Source organism: Podarcis gaigeae (genome assembly GCF_964106915.1).
Source record: "Podarcis gaigeae genome assembly, chromosome: 6".
Taxonomy (NCBI): domain Eukaryota; kingdom Metazoa; phylum Chordata; class Lepidosauria; order Squamata; family Lacertidae; genus Podarcis; species Podarcis gaigeae.
This window is the reverse complement of record NC_139682.1, coordinates 12,967,848-12,979,924: the sequence shown is the minus strand read 5'-3', so window position 1 is coordinate 12,979,924 and position 12,077 is coordinate 12,967,848. Positions and strand designations below refer to the sequence as shown.

Sequence of the window (12,077 nt, the reverse complement as noted above, 5' to 3'; positions counted from 1 at the left end):
TCCCTCAAGCCCCATTTCAAAGGTACATGTCAAGCATTCTTAGGCACCCAATGTGGCATTTACCTTTAAAGAAGCGTATGCAAAGTTTTTGTGTTTTAAAGGATGAAAGGTCATCAGATCACCTTGTATTGTTGCAAAATTTCTAGCCTCCCTTTCCTTTACAAGGCTGCCCCCCCCATCCAAACACTGTTACATCCCCCACCTTTGGGATGGGTTTCCCCCTGACACGCTAATCTACACAATGTTCCACTGCAGGAACATTTGAATCAGTACCCTAATGGATGCTTCAGTTAGCTATAATGATAGATCAGTTCTCCATGGAAAGCATTAAGTGTGCATAATGATTCTCTGCATGCAAGCATCTATTCGTATAAGTGACATTTTCACCTGGTTTGGCTTTTTTTCTGGCTAATGGCAGGAAATACTGAACTTGGCAGATTTTCCTCTCTATGTATCTTTAAAATATACATCTTCTCAAATCTGGAGATGGGCAGGTATTGTGTCCTTCACTGTTTGGCTGATAGTCCTCTGAGTTTGTCTGTAGGTGTGGAATATTTTCAAGGGGCCTTGGCCACAGAGGTTTACCTCATGCTTTGTTGTTATTGTTCTCATGAGTTAATGGTTGACTTGATCTTTGATGAGGCCTTGAATTTCCAAAGAATAAGAACAACATTGCCACTGTCTTCTCGAACCCACTTGCCCGACTAGACAGAAGAATGGGTGTGAATGGGAAAAAGTTGGTTTATCTGGGCTGGAAAAATATCTGCCCTTCATTTCACCCTTCCTAGTGAGGGGGACAAGTCCACAGCAGAAAAATAAATAGCCATATGTGGACCAAGCTCAGGGGGAGAATTAGACCTGTCTGAAGAAATATTTGGATAAGGGCTCCTGCTGGAAAGAATGAAAGGGACAACACAAAGCAGATGGGGTTCCTGGGACATAAGTTTGTTTCCTTTCTGAAAGTGCATATGCCAAAATGATTTTGGCTACAGACCCTTTCCTGGCTGGCAATCTGGCACGGACAGATTTGATGAATTGCCTCCTAAATCTTTTTCCACTACTTTGTGGCCTCCTTGTAAGAGGAACATAGGACGTTGCCCTCTACTGAGGGCTTATCCACATTTAAGTCTCACCCATGCTTTCCAGGGATGGTCCATGCTTTAAAGCTCTGTGTTTGAGCACCCCACCTTGTTTTGTTTTGTTCTGGAGCTTTCCCCATGAAAACCTGCTCTTTAAAGCTGAATGGGAGCAAATATCAAACTGCAGGAAACCCAAATTGACATTTGCTCCGATTCAGCTTTAAAGAGTGGGTTTTTCGGGGGGAAACTTGGAGGCAGGGGGGTGGAAATCTGCAATGAAGTGCAGGTCTCTGTCTGGAAAAAGCTAGGCAAATGGTAAGTATGGATAAGCCCTGAGTCAGACCATTGGTCCATCTTAGCTTAGCATTGTCCACACTGATTTGCAGCAGTTCTCCAGCCCCTCAAGGCAGCTCATGCGAAATAACATACAAATGCAAAATTCAAGTACAGCACAACTTATAAGAATTTGAGACAATGAAATCTTAACATTTGTAAGTGTTTCTGCCAAACAGAGGCCTATTCCCCACAAAACAAAAGTCACAGAAAGCAAAAGTAAATACTTTGGGAGCAGCTCCCAGGCAAGAAGGGTAGGCCAAGGCAGGTAGTTCCTGCAGTCTCTCTGCTGTTGTGATGCCACTAAGGGCAACATTCATCCCTTGATAGCCTTTTGACTTCCTCCCCCCAATCTCCGTTGTCTCCCCAGTGCCACAAAAAAACTTACAACACTACCCAACTTTAGATTGCATGTTTCTCAGGGCAAGGCAGGGCCAGCCCACCCACGGGGCAAGGTGAGGCGACGACCTTGGGTGGCAGTCTCCACAGGGGCAGCAGTTCCAGCCTCCAAGGAATGCATTGCCCACGGCTGTCACTGTGGTAACAAGAACTGCTGTGCACTCCTTGGAATCCAGTTCTGCTGCCTCTTTGGCAGCCACTCTCCACAATGCTGCCACTAAAGCAGCCTCTTGGAGGACAGAAGACACAGTTGGTCTCCTCCCCCCCTTTTCCCGGATGTAGATCTTTATTCCTGCCACATTCCTGATGTATGTCACGGTCTGGTTTACAGGTGGTCAAAGTCCTGGCGGAGGACGTCGGGACCGGGTGCAAGATGGTGGGGTGGGAGCAGGAACGGGAGTCAAGAAGCCAGGAGTCCGGAAGCCAAGGGTCCAAGGGTCAGAGAGCTGGGAGTCAAGGAGTCAAGGGTCTGAGGGTCAGGAAACCAGGAGTCAAGATGCCAAATGCAGCAAGGCAGGAAGCGTGTTACTGTGGCAAAGAGCCAAAGGGAAATGCTGACCTTATATCCCTTCCTGGCTCTTGCCACTAGGTTCTGTGAGTTACCAATTTGCCTCACCCTTGTGGCTGCACCTTGCCTCTCCAGAACAAACTTAGGAAAGCCCCAGTCCTGCAAAGCCCTACCAGTCACAGGGCCTGGCTTCTGCACGCACTCCTGACAATGTAGGTCTTCGCTCACCCCTTCTTCCTTGTTAGGGGTTGTGTGTGCCATTTTGTGATTCACCCCACGTACCCAAATGCCGTGGGCTGGTCCTGGGGGGCAAGGACTTATAAATAAACCATCCCTCACAAAGATCACACAAGTAAAAGTGCTGAAATGGTGGGAAATAACACAGCAAGGAGGATATTTCAAAGGGCCCCTGGATTCCCCACATGGAGGTGCAAATGAATCACCGAATCTGTTTTCCTTGAGCAGCCTCTCCTGGCTCTGCTGGAGAAAGAAAGCCAGGAGAGAGAGAATGGTTCTGGTAGGCAAGGCAACAGATTGATTGCTCTTAAAACAATAAATAACAAGCACTAATTGATGCCTTATCTTGCCTGAACTCCTGCAGCCATGGATAAGAATGCCAGCAAGAGTTGGAAACCAGGTTGTGCATACCCCCAGCATCCCATGTCACCGTTCTTGTTAAATTTATAGAAGTGGCGGGAGATGGGAAAAAGTCAGTGAGATGGGGCAGCGTGTGAGTGATGCACAGTGATAGAGGATGGCAGAGGAGGGGAGGAGAGGAACTTAAGGCCAGAGAGAGAGAGAGAGAGAGAGAGAGAGAGAGAGAGACTGGAAGGTGATTGTGTAGAATGCAGATAGGCATGAGGGGAGTGAAATCAGGTTCGGGTGGAGAAGTCAAAATGTAAATAATGCCTTGCCTGGGACAGCAATGGTTTGGAGAGTTAAGGAGGAAGGAGGCCAGGGGAGAAACTGAAAGGAGGAGACTAGAAGACTCCAAGGTTCACAGGAATTCATGAGTTCTCGTTCTGCTTTAAATGTATGTTTTTGGGCTGAATGGCTCTTGAAATTGAGGGCTCCTTCAAATAGACTGTAAATTAGGGGACGTGGCCACAATTCCCTTGCAACTTGTCATTTTCACAACAGGCTTTTTGCCAGAGTCCTCTTTCCCTTCTCTGTTCGGAGTCTGGCACAAGCCATCTTGGGTTCCTGAGGTCCTTCTCAGCCTTTCAGGTTCCACACACGCATGTCAGATGGGTGTGTGCACCAGGGTGGGGTGGGTATATGTGCCCGACAGGACACGGGGTGCAATGGGGAAAGGATTTCACCGTGGTACCCCAGCCCTTGCCGCAAACACCCCCCCACTCCGGTTCCTCCAATGCCAGGGGAAGGGTGCCAGGCCAGGAGCTCTGGGGGGCCCTGCTGGGGGTGCCTCCTTTGCGCCCCCTCAAAAATCTGCACCCGGAGCCATGGCCCCACTGGCCCCACCTTGCTCAAGGTCCCTTTGAAATCATACATGAACATGTTCTAAAATTATACAGCATAACTAAGGCAACTAAGGCAACTAAGGCAAATAACAATTGGTTGAAGCAGGCGCTGTCAAATGTATTTGAAGTGAGCCTACTCAGAGGCTGTATCTACATACAAAAGTAACTTATTTTCAGTTTTATACCACTGACACTGGAATGACTTCACCCAAAGACTCCTGTGGGACTGTTAATTCCTTGGAACAGGACTCTCTTTTCTCCTCTTCTTATCTTATGTAAAGCTGTGTCTGTTAATGGTGGTTGAATGAATGAGAGAGATACTGGAATGAAATAATAGCCAACATAAGATCTGTTTTGAAATATCCAGTTTGGAAAGCCTCCTATTTTTCACCCTCCCCTCCCCTTCCCCTTTCCTTTTCTTAATCTTATTAAGAAGACGTTTTCCATATTATCACAATATTTATATACGGTTCGACATTTGACCTTCTCTGAATTTTGCAGTTCTGTTCTCCTTCCAAATAAATGAGTGCAAAAATATGTATATCAGGAGAAACTGTGCATATGAGTGATATTGGTGAAAATAACCTACAAAACTGCTTTATATTAGAAGAAATTGCTTGCAAAATTCAGAAATTCACATTGAAATGCTAATGAAATTTTGTGAGGATATTAAAATTAATAATCACATATTGGCACGGAAATGTGGAAGACTGAATTTAAGACTGGGAAATTGAAATTGACAGAATTGTCTACCCTTATCTCCAAAGAAAGGATGTATTCACAATTACATTACCAAGCATTACCAAGGAAATAAATGGATGTGCTTCAAGCTCAAAGGCAAGTCCTTAACAGGGAACCTATGAAGATCTGGAAGAAAATAGCCCCTCCCCTAATGCCATGCTTTTATTTGGGGAGCAGAGCCGCCTGCCATGATGAGAGCAGCCTGCAAGCTGTGTCACCACAAATCCTGCAGAGTCAAGAAAAGATTGAAGAGTTTAGGGCTTCCCAAGTGTGACTCAGTCAAAACAAATTCACATGGCTGGCTCACCTGACTGCATTCAGTTTTGTCCTCTGCTCTAAGGGCAAGTGGATCAGAAGGAAGTGGGGGGGGAAGCAGGACCGTACAGTCCCACGGGATTCATTGGGGCAGCAGCCCAGTCAGATGGGCGACATATAAGTCATAAAAATATTATCATTATTATGAATATGGTTGACACTGTCTACAACCCACTCAGTCAAATGTCCTGGCACGATGCTTTGCAGCAGGTTGCAAAAACCCACCTTCAATCTTGGATTGATGAATTGTAGGGTCAGCAACCTGCTGAGATGTCATCAGAAGCCAGCCAGCTCATCAAGTCTCCACTTAAATGCTTGAGAAAATGTCAGGACAGGCAGCACTTATGCTCATAGAGGAGGGAGGGGAAGTGTCTGGAAAATATGCGTCGATCTCTAGAACGGTGCCGAAGCATGAAGGTTGTGTTGCTTGCCTTGAGACAGCTGGCAATCTGGGGTGATTTAACCCCATGCTTTGATTCCAGCTGAACTGAGATCTCTGTTTTAGTGTCAGTGGTTATTAGATACCTCATCTTTGTGGTGAGTGTGAATATCTGGCTTAGAATATCTATACTGGTGGCAGAAGACAACTTTGGGGATGGAAATCTTTTTATCCCACCTTTACTCCCATGACCTCAAGGTGATATATATCGTTCTGCTCCTCCCCATTTTATCCCCACAAGAACTCTGAGGTAGGTTAGGGTGACAGTGAGTGACTGGCCCAAGGTCACCCAGTGAGCTTCATGGCTGAATGGAGGAGTCGAACCCTGGTCTCCAAGGTCCTAGTCCAACACTCAAACCACTGCACCACACTGCCTTTCACAGCTGATATGCAAAGGAAAGGCAAGGGAGGATTGTGCTGCTGCTCCCCACTAAAGAAGCTGATAAGAGCCCTTTCCTTTGGGAAAAGGAAGATCACTTCACAGGCCTTGGGGTAGAGCAGCCACTTAGGCATTGTAATATCAAAAGAGACATAGATTTGCATAGAATTTGTATATGGTGGTTTATATTTTTAGGCGCACATTTAGAAATAATTAGTATAATGGAAACAGAAACACAATAAATATCACCACAGTGGGTAATACTGCTACCAACTGATGCTATTCAGGTGTGAATTTTGGGTGGGTAACTTCAAGGCCCTGCTCTCCTTTGGGTTCTTTACCTTTAAAATGGACAGACTTGGACTAGAATGTCCTTCAAACAGAGGAATGTCCCCCTGGTAAAGAAGGACACATGACCGCACTATCTTGGGGCATCCTCAGATTATTTGCAAAACGGTCTTGGCTTCATGGGCAACTTTCTGCTTTGTCAGCACTAACATCCACAAGGCAGATTTTGCTTAGTCTGAAAAGGCTAAAAGCAGCATGGAAAAGAGTCATGCACTGTTTTCAATCTACCCATTGCCTGAGGCTGAGTGTAGTAAACAACTATCTCATGCACAGATTTAGGCCTGGGCATTAAGATCACTTAGGGATCCCTGCCCTACTCCAGCCCAAAGTGTCACATAGCAGAGCTTACTTGGCAAGCCTCCATCCTTTCAGGAATGAGATGTTACTCCAGAGCAGGGCTTTTGAACCAGTGGCCGTCCAGATTTTTCTTGGACTCCCAACTCCCTTTAGTCAACATGGGCTATGATCAGGGATGGTGAGAATTCAGCAAGATCTGGCAGGCCAGTACAGAAGCCTCTGCCATCAACTCACATTGTCAAATGGAAGGTGCGCTTGCAAGGGAAGAACTTGGCAAAATATTGTTATGGCAACGTAAAATTGTGCATGTCTTCTCGAATGTAAGTCCAATTGAGTTCAATGACTTCATACTGCTAGGTAAGTATGTGTATGCTTCAGTACCCATTTATCTGGGAGTAAGCTCTGTTAAGGGACGCGGGTGGCGCTGTGGGTTAAACCACAGAGCCTAGGGTTTGCCGATCAGAAGGTTGGTGGTTTGAATCCCTGCGACAGGGTGAGCTCCCGTTGCTCGGTCCCTGCTCCTACCAACCTAGCAGTTCGAAAGCATGTCAAAGAACAAGTAGATAAATAGGTACTGCTCTGGCAGGAAGGTAAACGGCGTTTCCGTGCGCTGCTCTGGTTCGCCAGAAGCGGCTTAGTCATGCTGGCCACATGACCCGGAAGCTGTATGCTGGCTCCCTTGGCCAATAAAGCGAGAAGAGCGCCTCAACCCCAGAGTCGGCCATGACTGGACCTAATGGTCAGGGGTCCCTTTACCTTTAAGCTCTGTTAAACACAATGGGGCTTTCTCCTAATAAGCATAATGGTTTGTATTCATAATCTTCTGACTTCTCCTAAAAGTCAAACCATTCATATCCATTTATATAATGATTTTATCCTGCATTTTCCCCATCACCAACTTTTCATTGTACTTGAAGACTGAAAATATTTTTAGATCACTTCCACTAATGAGACGATGAATTCAAACTGTCTCTTATTTAGCCATTCATCTTTGTCTTATCAACCATTTCCCCCCACCCGCAAAAAAATTAGAGGCATAATTGCTTCTGTGCAAGAGCTGCTTACTGCACAGGCACCCACCAAACTTTAAAACCATAATAATTCTAATTTTCTTGAAAGTCTGGCCTCCCCATTAAGCTCTAAAAGCATTATTTAGTTTCGTTGCATTTCCACCTCCCCAGCCTTATAAAATGAAATTGATCATATAAGGCTGTTTGTTTTAAATGCGGTATTCACAACGCAAATTATTATGAAGTTATTATCCTAGAAACAAATGGCTTGGAAATGTGTTCCATATCATTCATTTAAATTTTATGGGTTGTTGAAATAAATATGTAAATTGCCTTATAATTCCCCAGCTGGTGACATCGTGGGTGACGGATGCTCGCTATGCACTTGAGAATTAATGCGTGTACACCCACATATATATCCTAGCAATGCTACCCACAACCATTATTTATGGAGCTCTGCTATTCTCTTTCAAGATACTGGCTGGAAGATGCCTGCCATTGTGCTGTCTTTATTACTTACTGCCCCGGCATTGCTTCCTTGCTATTAATGAAATTGATAGTCATATGAGGACCTATTATTAAGTGTGAAAATGAGCTCTGTCTAGAAACAAATGTGGCAAAGGGAGAGGATCTTGGCAGGATTAGTCAATAGCGGCTTCTTGGAGCTATTGACACTGGCTGAGGTTTGGTATCCAATCATATTCTCATTCCATGTATAGATCCATAGAGTCTGAGACCCCATCTGCACTATAAAGCAGTATGATAAACAGCTGTGGCTCTCCCCCCTGCCCCCAGAATTATGAAGACTGTTGTTATGTATTCAGTGGTCTGTGTTTGCCTGAGCTTGAGTCTAGACTAAGGATTCTGAGCCCCTGTGTTCTGATTCGATACATGATATCCAACAATTCAGGATTTGGGCCTCTGTCATTGGCCCTTAAACTCTGAGTTATGATTCGCAGCTTGGAAGTTTAGACAGCCAATCACGTTGGGAGTGGGGGTGGCACAGAGCTTCGGAAATGTATATAAGCAGTTGCTTTGCCCCTGTTGTCCAGTTCTGTGCGTTCAATAAAGGTTCTTGCCATTATCACTGTGTCTTGACTCGTGGGAACCCACCTACACGTCAACTGTAGTTTATTATTGGTTCAGAAAGTTGTTCGGAGACCCTCATTTCCCTTCACAGAGTGACAATTCCCAGAGTTCCTTAGGAAGAAGAACTGAGTGTTTGTTGTTGTTGTTTAGTCGTTTAGTCGTGTCCGACTCTTCGTGACCCCATGGACCAGAGCACACCAGGCACTCCTGTCTTCCACTGCCTCCCGCAGTTTGGTCAGACTCATGTTTGTAGCTTCGAGAACACTGTCCAACCATCTTGTCCTCTGTCGTCCCCTTCTCCTTGTGCCCTCCATCTTTCCCAGCATCAGGGTCTTTTCCAGGGAGTCTTCTCTTCTCATGAGGTGACCAAAGTATTGGAGCCTCAGCTTCAGGATCTGTCCTTCCAGTGAGCACTCAGGGCTGATTTCCTTCAGAATGGATAGGTTTGATCTTCTTGCAGTCCATGGGACTCTCAAGAGTCTCCTCCAGCACCATAATTCAAAAGCATCAATTCTTCGGCGATCAGCCTTCTGTCCAGCAAACCATTGTCCGCTGGACTTCCTGAACATTATTACCCGCCTCTGGAGAGCTTAGGTATGGTACTGGAAGCAGCAGTGGCCATCAGTACTGGTATGATCTGCAATGGGAAGCGAGAAGGCATTTTAGATTTCCCACAATGTCCTGCCATAGGCCATGCTCACAGCATACACTGAAAGCACTATGATACCACATTAACATAATGTTTCTCTGATGAAAATAGGGACGTCCCGTTCCATACTGATAATTTTACTCTTTATATGCCACACATCTTATTGGGTTGCCCCAGCAGCTCTGGGCAGCCTCCAACATATATAAAAACACAATAAAACATTTTAAAAAAAACCCTTCCCTATACAGGTTTGCTTTCAGATGGCTCGGGGTTCAGCTAACTCCATACCCTCCAAGATTCCCCCAAGGAAAATAGGGACATCCTAAGGAATAGCAGGACATTCCAGGATCAAATCAGAAACTGGGACAGCTTCTCTAAATCAGTAACACCCCTGGAAAATAAGAACACTTGGAGGGTCTGCATTAGACCGTCATGGCTTCTCCCAAAGAATTATGTGAGCTGTAGTTTGCTAATGGTGCTCAGCGTTATTAGGAAATCCCTATTCCTCCCACAGAGCCGCAATTCCCAGAGTGCCTTGGGAAGAAGAAATGAGTGTTAGACCACTCTAGGAATTGTAGTTTTGTGTGTGGAATAACAGATACTCTTGGGACTTCCCCCAAAGGCTAATCATAGCTGATGGTACCAATAGCCATGCCTGAGAAACAAGCCAACATTTTATTTGAGGTTCAGGTAGGGTTTCACCTGAAATTTCACTTGAGGTAGAATTTGGGCAGCAACTCTGCATGTTATTTTGTTGCCTTTCTTGCTGCAACTTAGAGATCAGTCTATTGCAGAAAATAATGCCCCCTGGTCCTACTTGATCAAGGCCAGATTAAGACCTCAGCACTTAAAAGATTTTGGTGCCCCCCCATATATATTATTCAAAATATAAGCAATAATAAACCGTAAAATAAAATCATATTTTCCAAAATGAAACAAAACCTACATCAAGATGGAAAATAATGTTGTTGGTTTGTTTTTGTTTTCGGTATACTTCTACTTTATGTATATTTGGTGGAAAAATCTCTTACTTTTTAGTCTTTGATCAAATCCTTACAACTAGTCTTACATAACACGTCTGCTTCTATACTTAGTAGAGAGAAGGCATCCAGGCTTCCTTGGTGCATAGTTTTATGAAGATTTTATGAAGATTACCCGCTCTGAGACCCCACAACTAATTCTCCCCTGGCCTCCTCACTGGCCCAAGTAGGACCAATTCAGCCAGCTAGCCCTGGGGGTTATCTAATGCTTATTTCCCCTAATTTGATTTCTAAATTTTGAATTTTATTGTTATTCGTGTTTTTATACTGTATTTTATGCTGCTTTTACAAGTGTTTTAAATTTGTTATTAGCCGCCCTGAGCCCGGTTTTTGAACCAGGAAGGGCGGGGTATAAATAAAAATTTATATCATTATTATTATTATTAGTTGTTCTGTTGAGTTTTTAAAATATACTTCAATTGAGAAAATGAATGCTCAGCTTGAGCAATTTGTGACCATTAATGTTAAAAATCTGGCGATGGAAAATTTCTATTCGGCCCCCCTTACCTTGATGCCCTAAGAACATTCTTATTTAATCCTGTTCTTGATATCAAAACTTGATGCACTACAGCCTGTTCAATATTTCTCTCATTTTCCTTAACCATCAATTTTGTTTCCTCTCCCTTCTCAGAGGAGATGGATCCATCCCCTGCGGTGCGTTCCGAATATCTGGTCTCAGGGATTCGAACTCCTCCCGTCCGAAGGAACAGCAAGCTAGCCACGTTGGGCAGGATCTTCAAGCCATGGAAATGGAGGAAAAAGAAAAACGAGAAACTAAAACAGACGTCAGCAGGTAAGTGGGGGAAATATATTTATTTTTACTTTGGCCAGGAACATGTATTATGGCAAAAAAGAGGCAGGATTTGCTTGTCTTAAGATCACATTTGTAAAGCATAAGCTGGACCGTGCATAGTCAAGTGCAGAAAAAGCAGAGAAATGTTCTGTAGATCGCAAAACATGGCTTTTGGAGAGTATCAGTTTTTATTATTTTAAAAGAAAGTTTCAAACTCCACCCCCACCCCATGATAGCAGGGATAGGCTTGAAATTCTGTAGGTAGTCCCTGAAGAAAGCACAGGAGCTTGGCTGTTCAGGGTGACTTCGGGTGGTCATGGGAAGGGTTTAACATGCTTCCTAGGGATGTGGGTGGCACTGTGGTCTAAACTACTGAGCCTCTTGGGCTTACTGATCGGAAGGTCAGCGGTTCGAATCCCCACAATGGAGTGAGCTCCCATTGATCTGTCCCAGCTCCTTCCAACCTAGAAGAAGAAGAAGAGTTTGGATTTGATATCCCGCCTTTCACTCCCCTTCAGGAGTCTCAAAGCGGCTAACATTCTCCTTTCCCTTCCTCCCCCACAACAAACACTCTGTGAGGTGAGTGGGGCTGAGAGACTTCAGAGAAGTGTGACTTCTGACCCAAGGTCACCCAGCAGCTGCATATGGAGGAGCGGAGACGCGAACCCGGTTCCCCAGATTACGAGACTACCGCTCTTAACCACTACACCACACTGGCTCTCGCAGTTCGAACCTAGCAGTTCGAAAGCACACCAGTGGGAAGGTAAACGACGTTTCCGTGCACTCTGGCACTCGTCACAGTCCTTTGTGCACCAGTAGTGGTTTAGTCATGCTGGCCACATGACCCGGAAAACTATCTGTGGACAAACGCCAGCTCCCTTGGCCTGAAAGTCGCCATTGACTGGATTAACCATCCAGGGGTCCTTTACCTTTACCTTTTACCTTAACATACCCTGTGTAGTTCTGAGTCTCCACAGACCAGGAGAAACTGAATAAATTAAGCAAAAAACATTGATAATGTAAATATTTACTTGCTGCAGATTCCAGACTTCCTTCCTACAATTTTTTTTTCTTTTTTTTCCTTCAAAGTTTATCGCAGAGCCATCACGGCCCTTGTTATAAAAGTTTAAGGCTGATAGCATGCACCGTTTGGCAGGAAAAATCTCACCTCATGGTG

The 12,077-nt window shown here is 44.8% G+C and overlaps 1 protein-coding gene across 4 annotated transcripts in view; it reads left to right on the top strand.

Moving 5' to 3' along the window:
• Positions 1-12,077, top strand: part of PHACTR3 (phosphatase and actin regulator 3) — a 204,172-nt gene that overhangs the window by 79,619 nt on the left and 112,476 nt on the right. For all 4 annotated transcript variants that reach the window (XM_083744399.1, XM_083744397.1, XM_083744398.1 and 1 more), the window contains exon 2: positions 10,739-10,900. In XM_083744399.1, the coding sequence (XP_083600525.1) occupies positions 10,739-10,900 (162 nt within the window). The remainder of the gene's footprint in view (positions 1-10,738; positions 10,901-12,077) is intronic.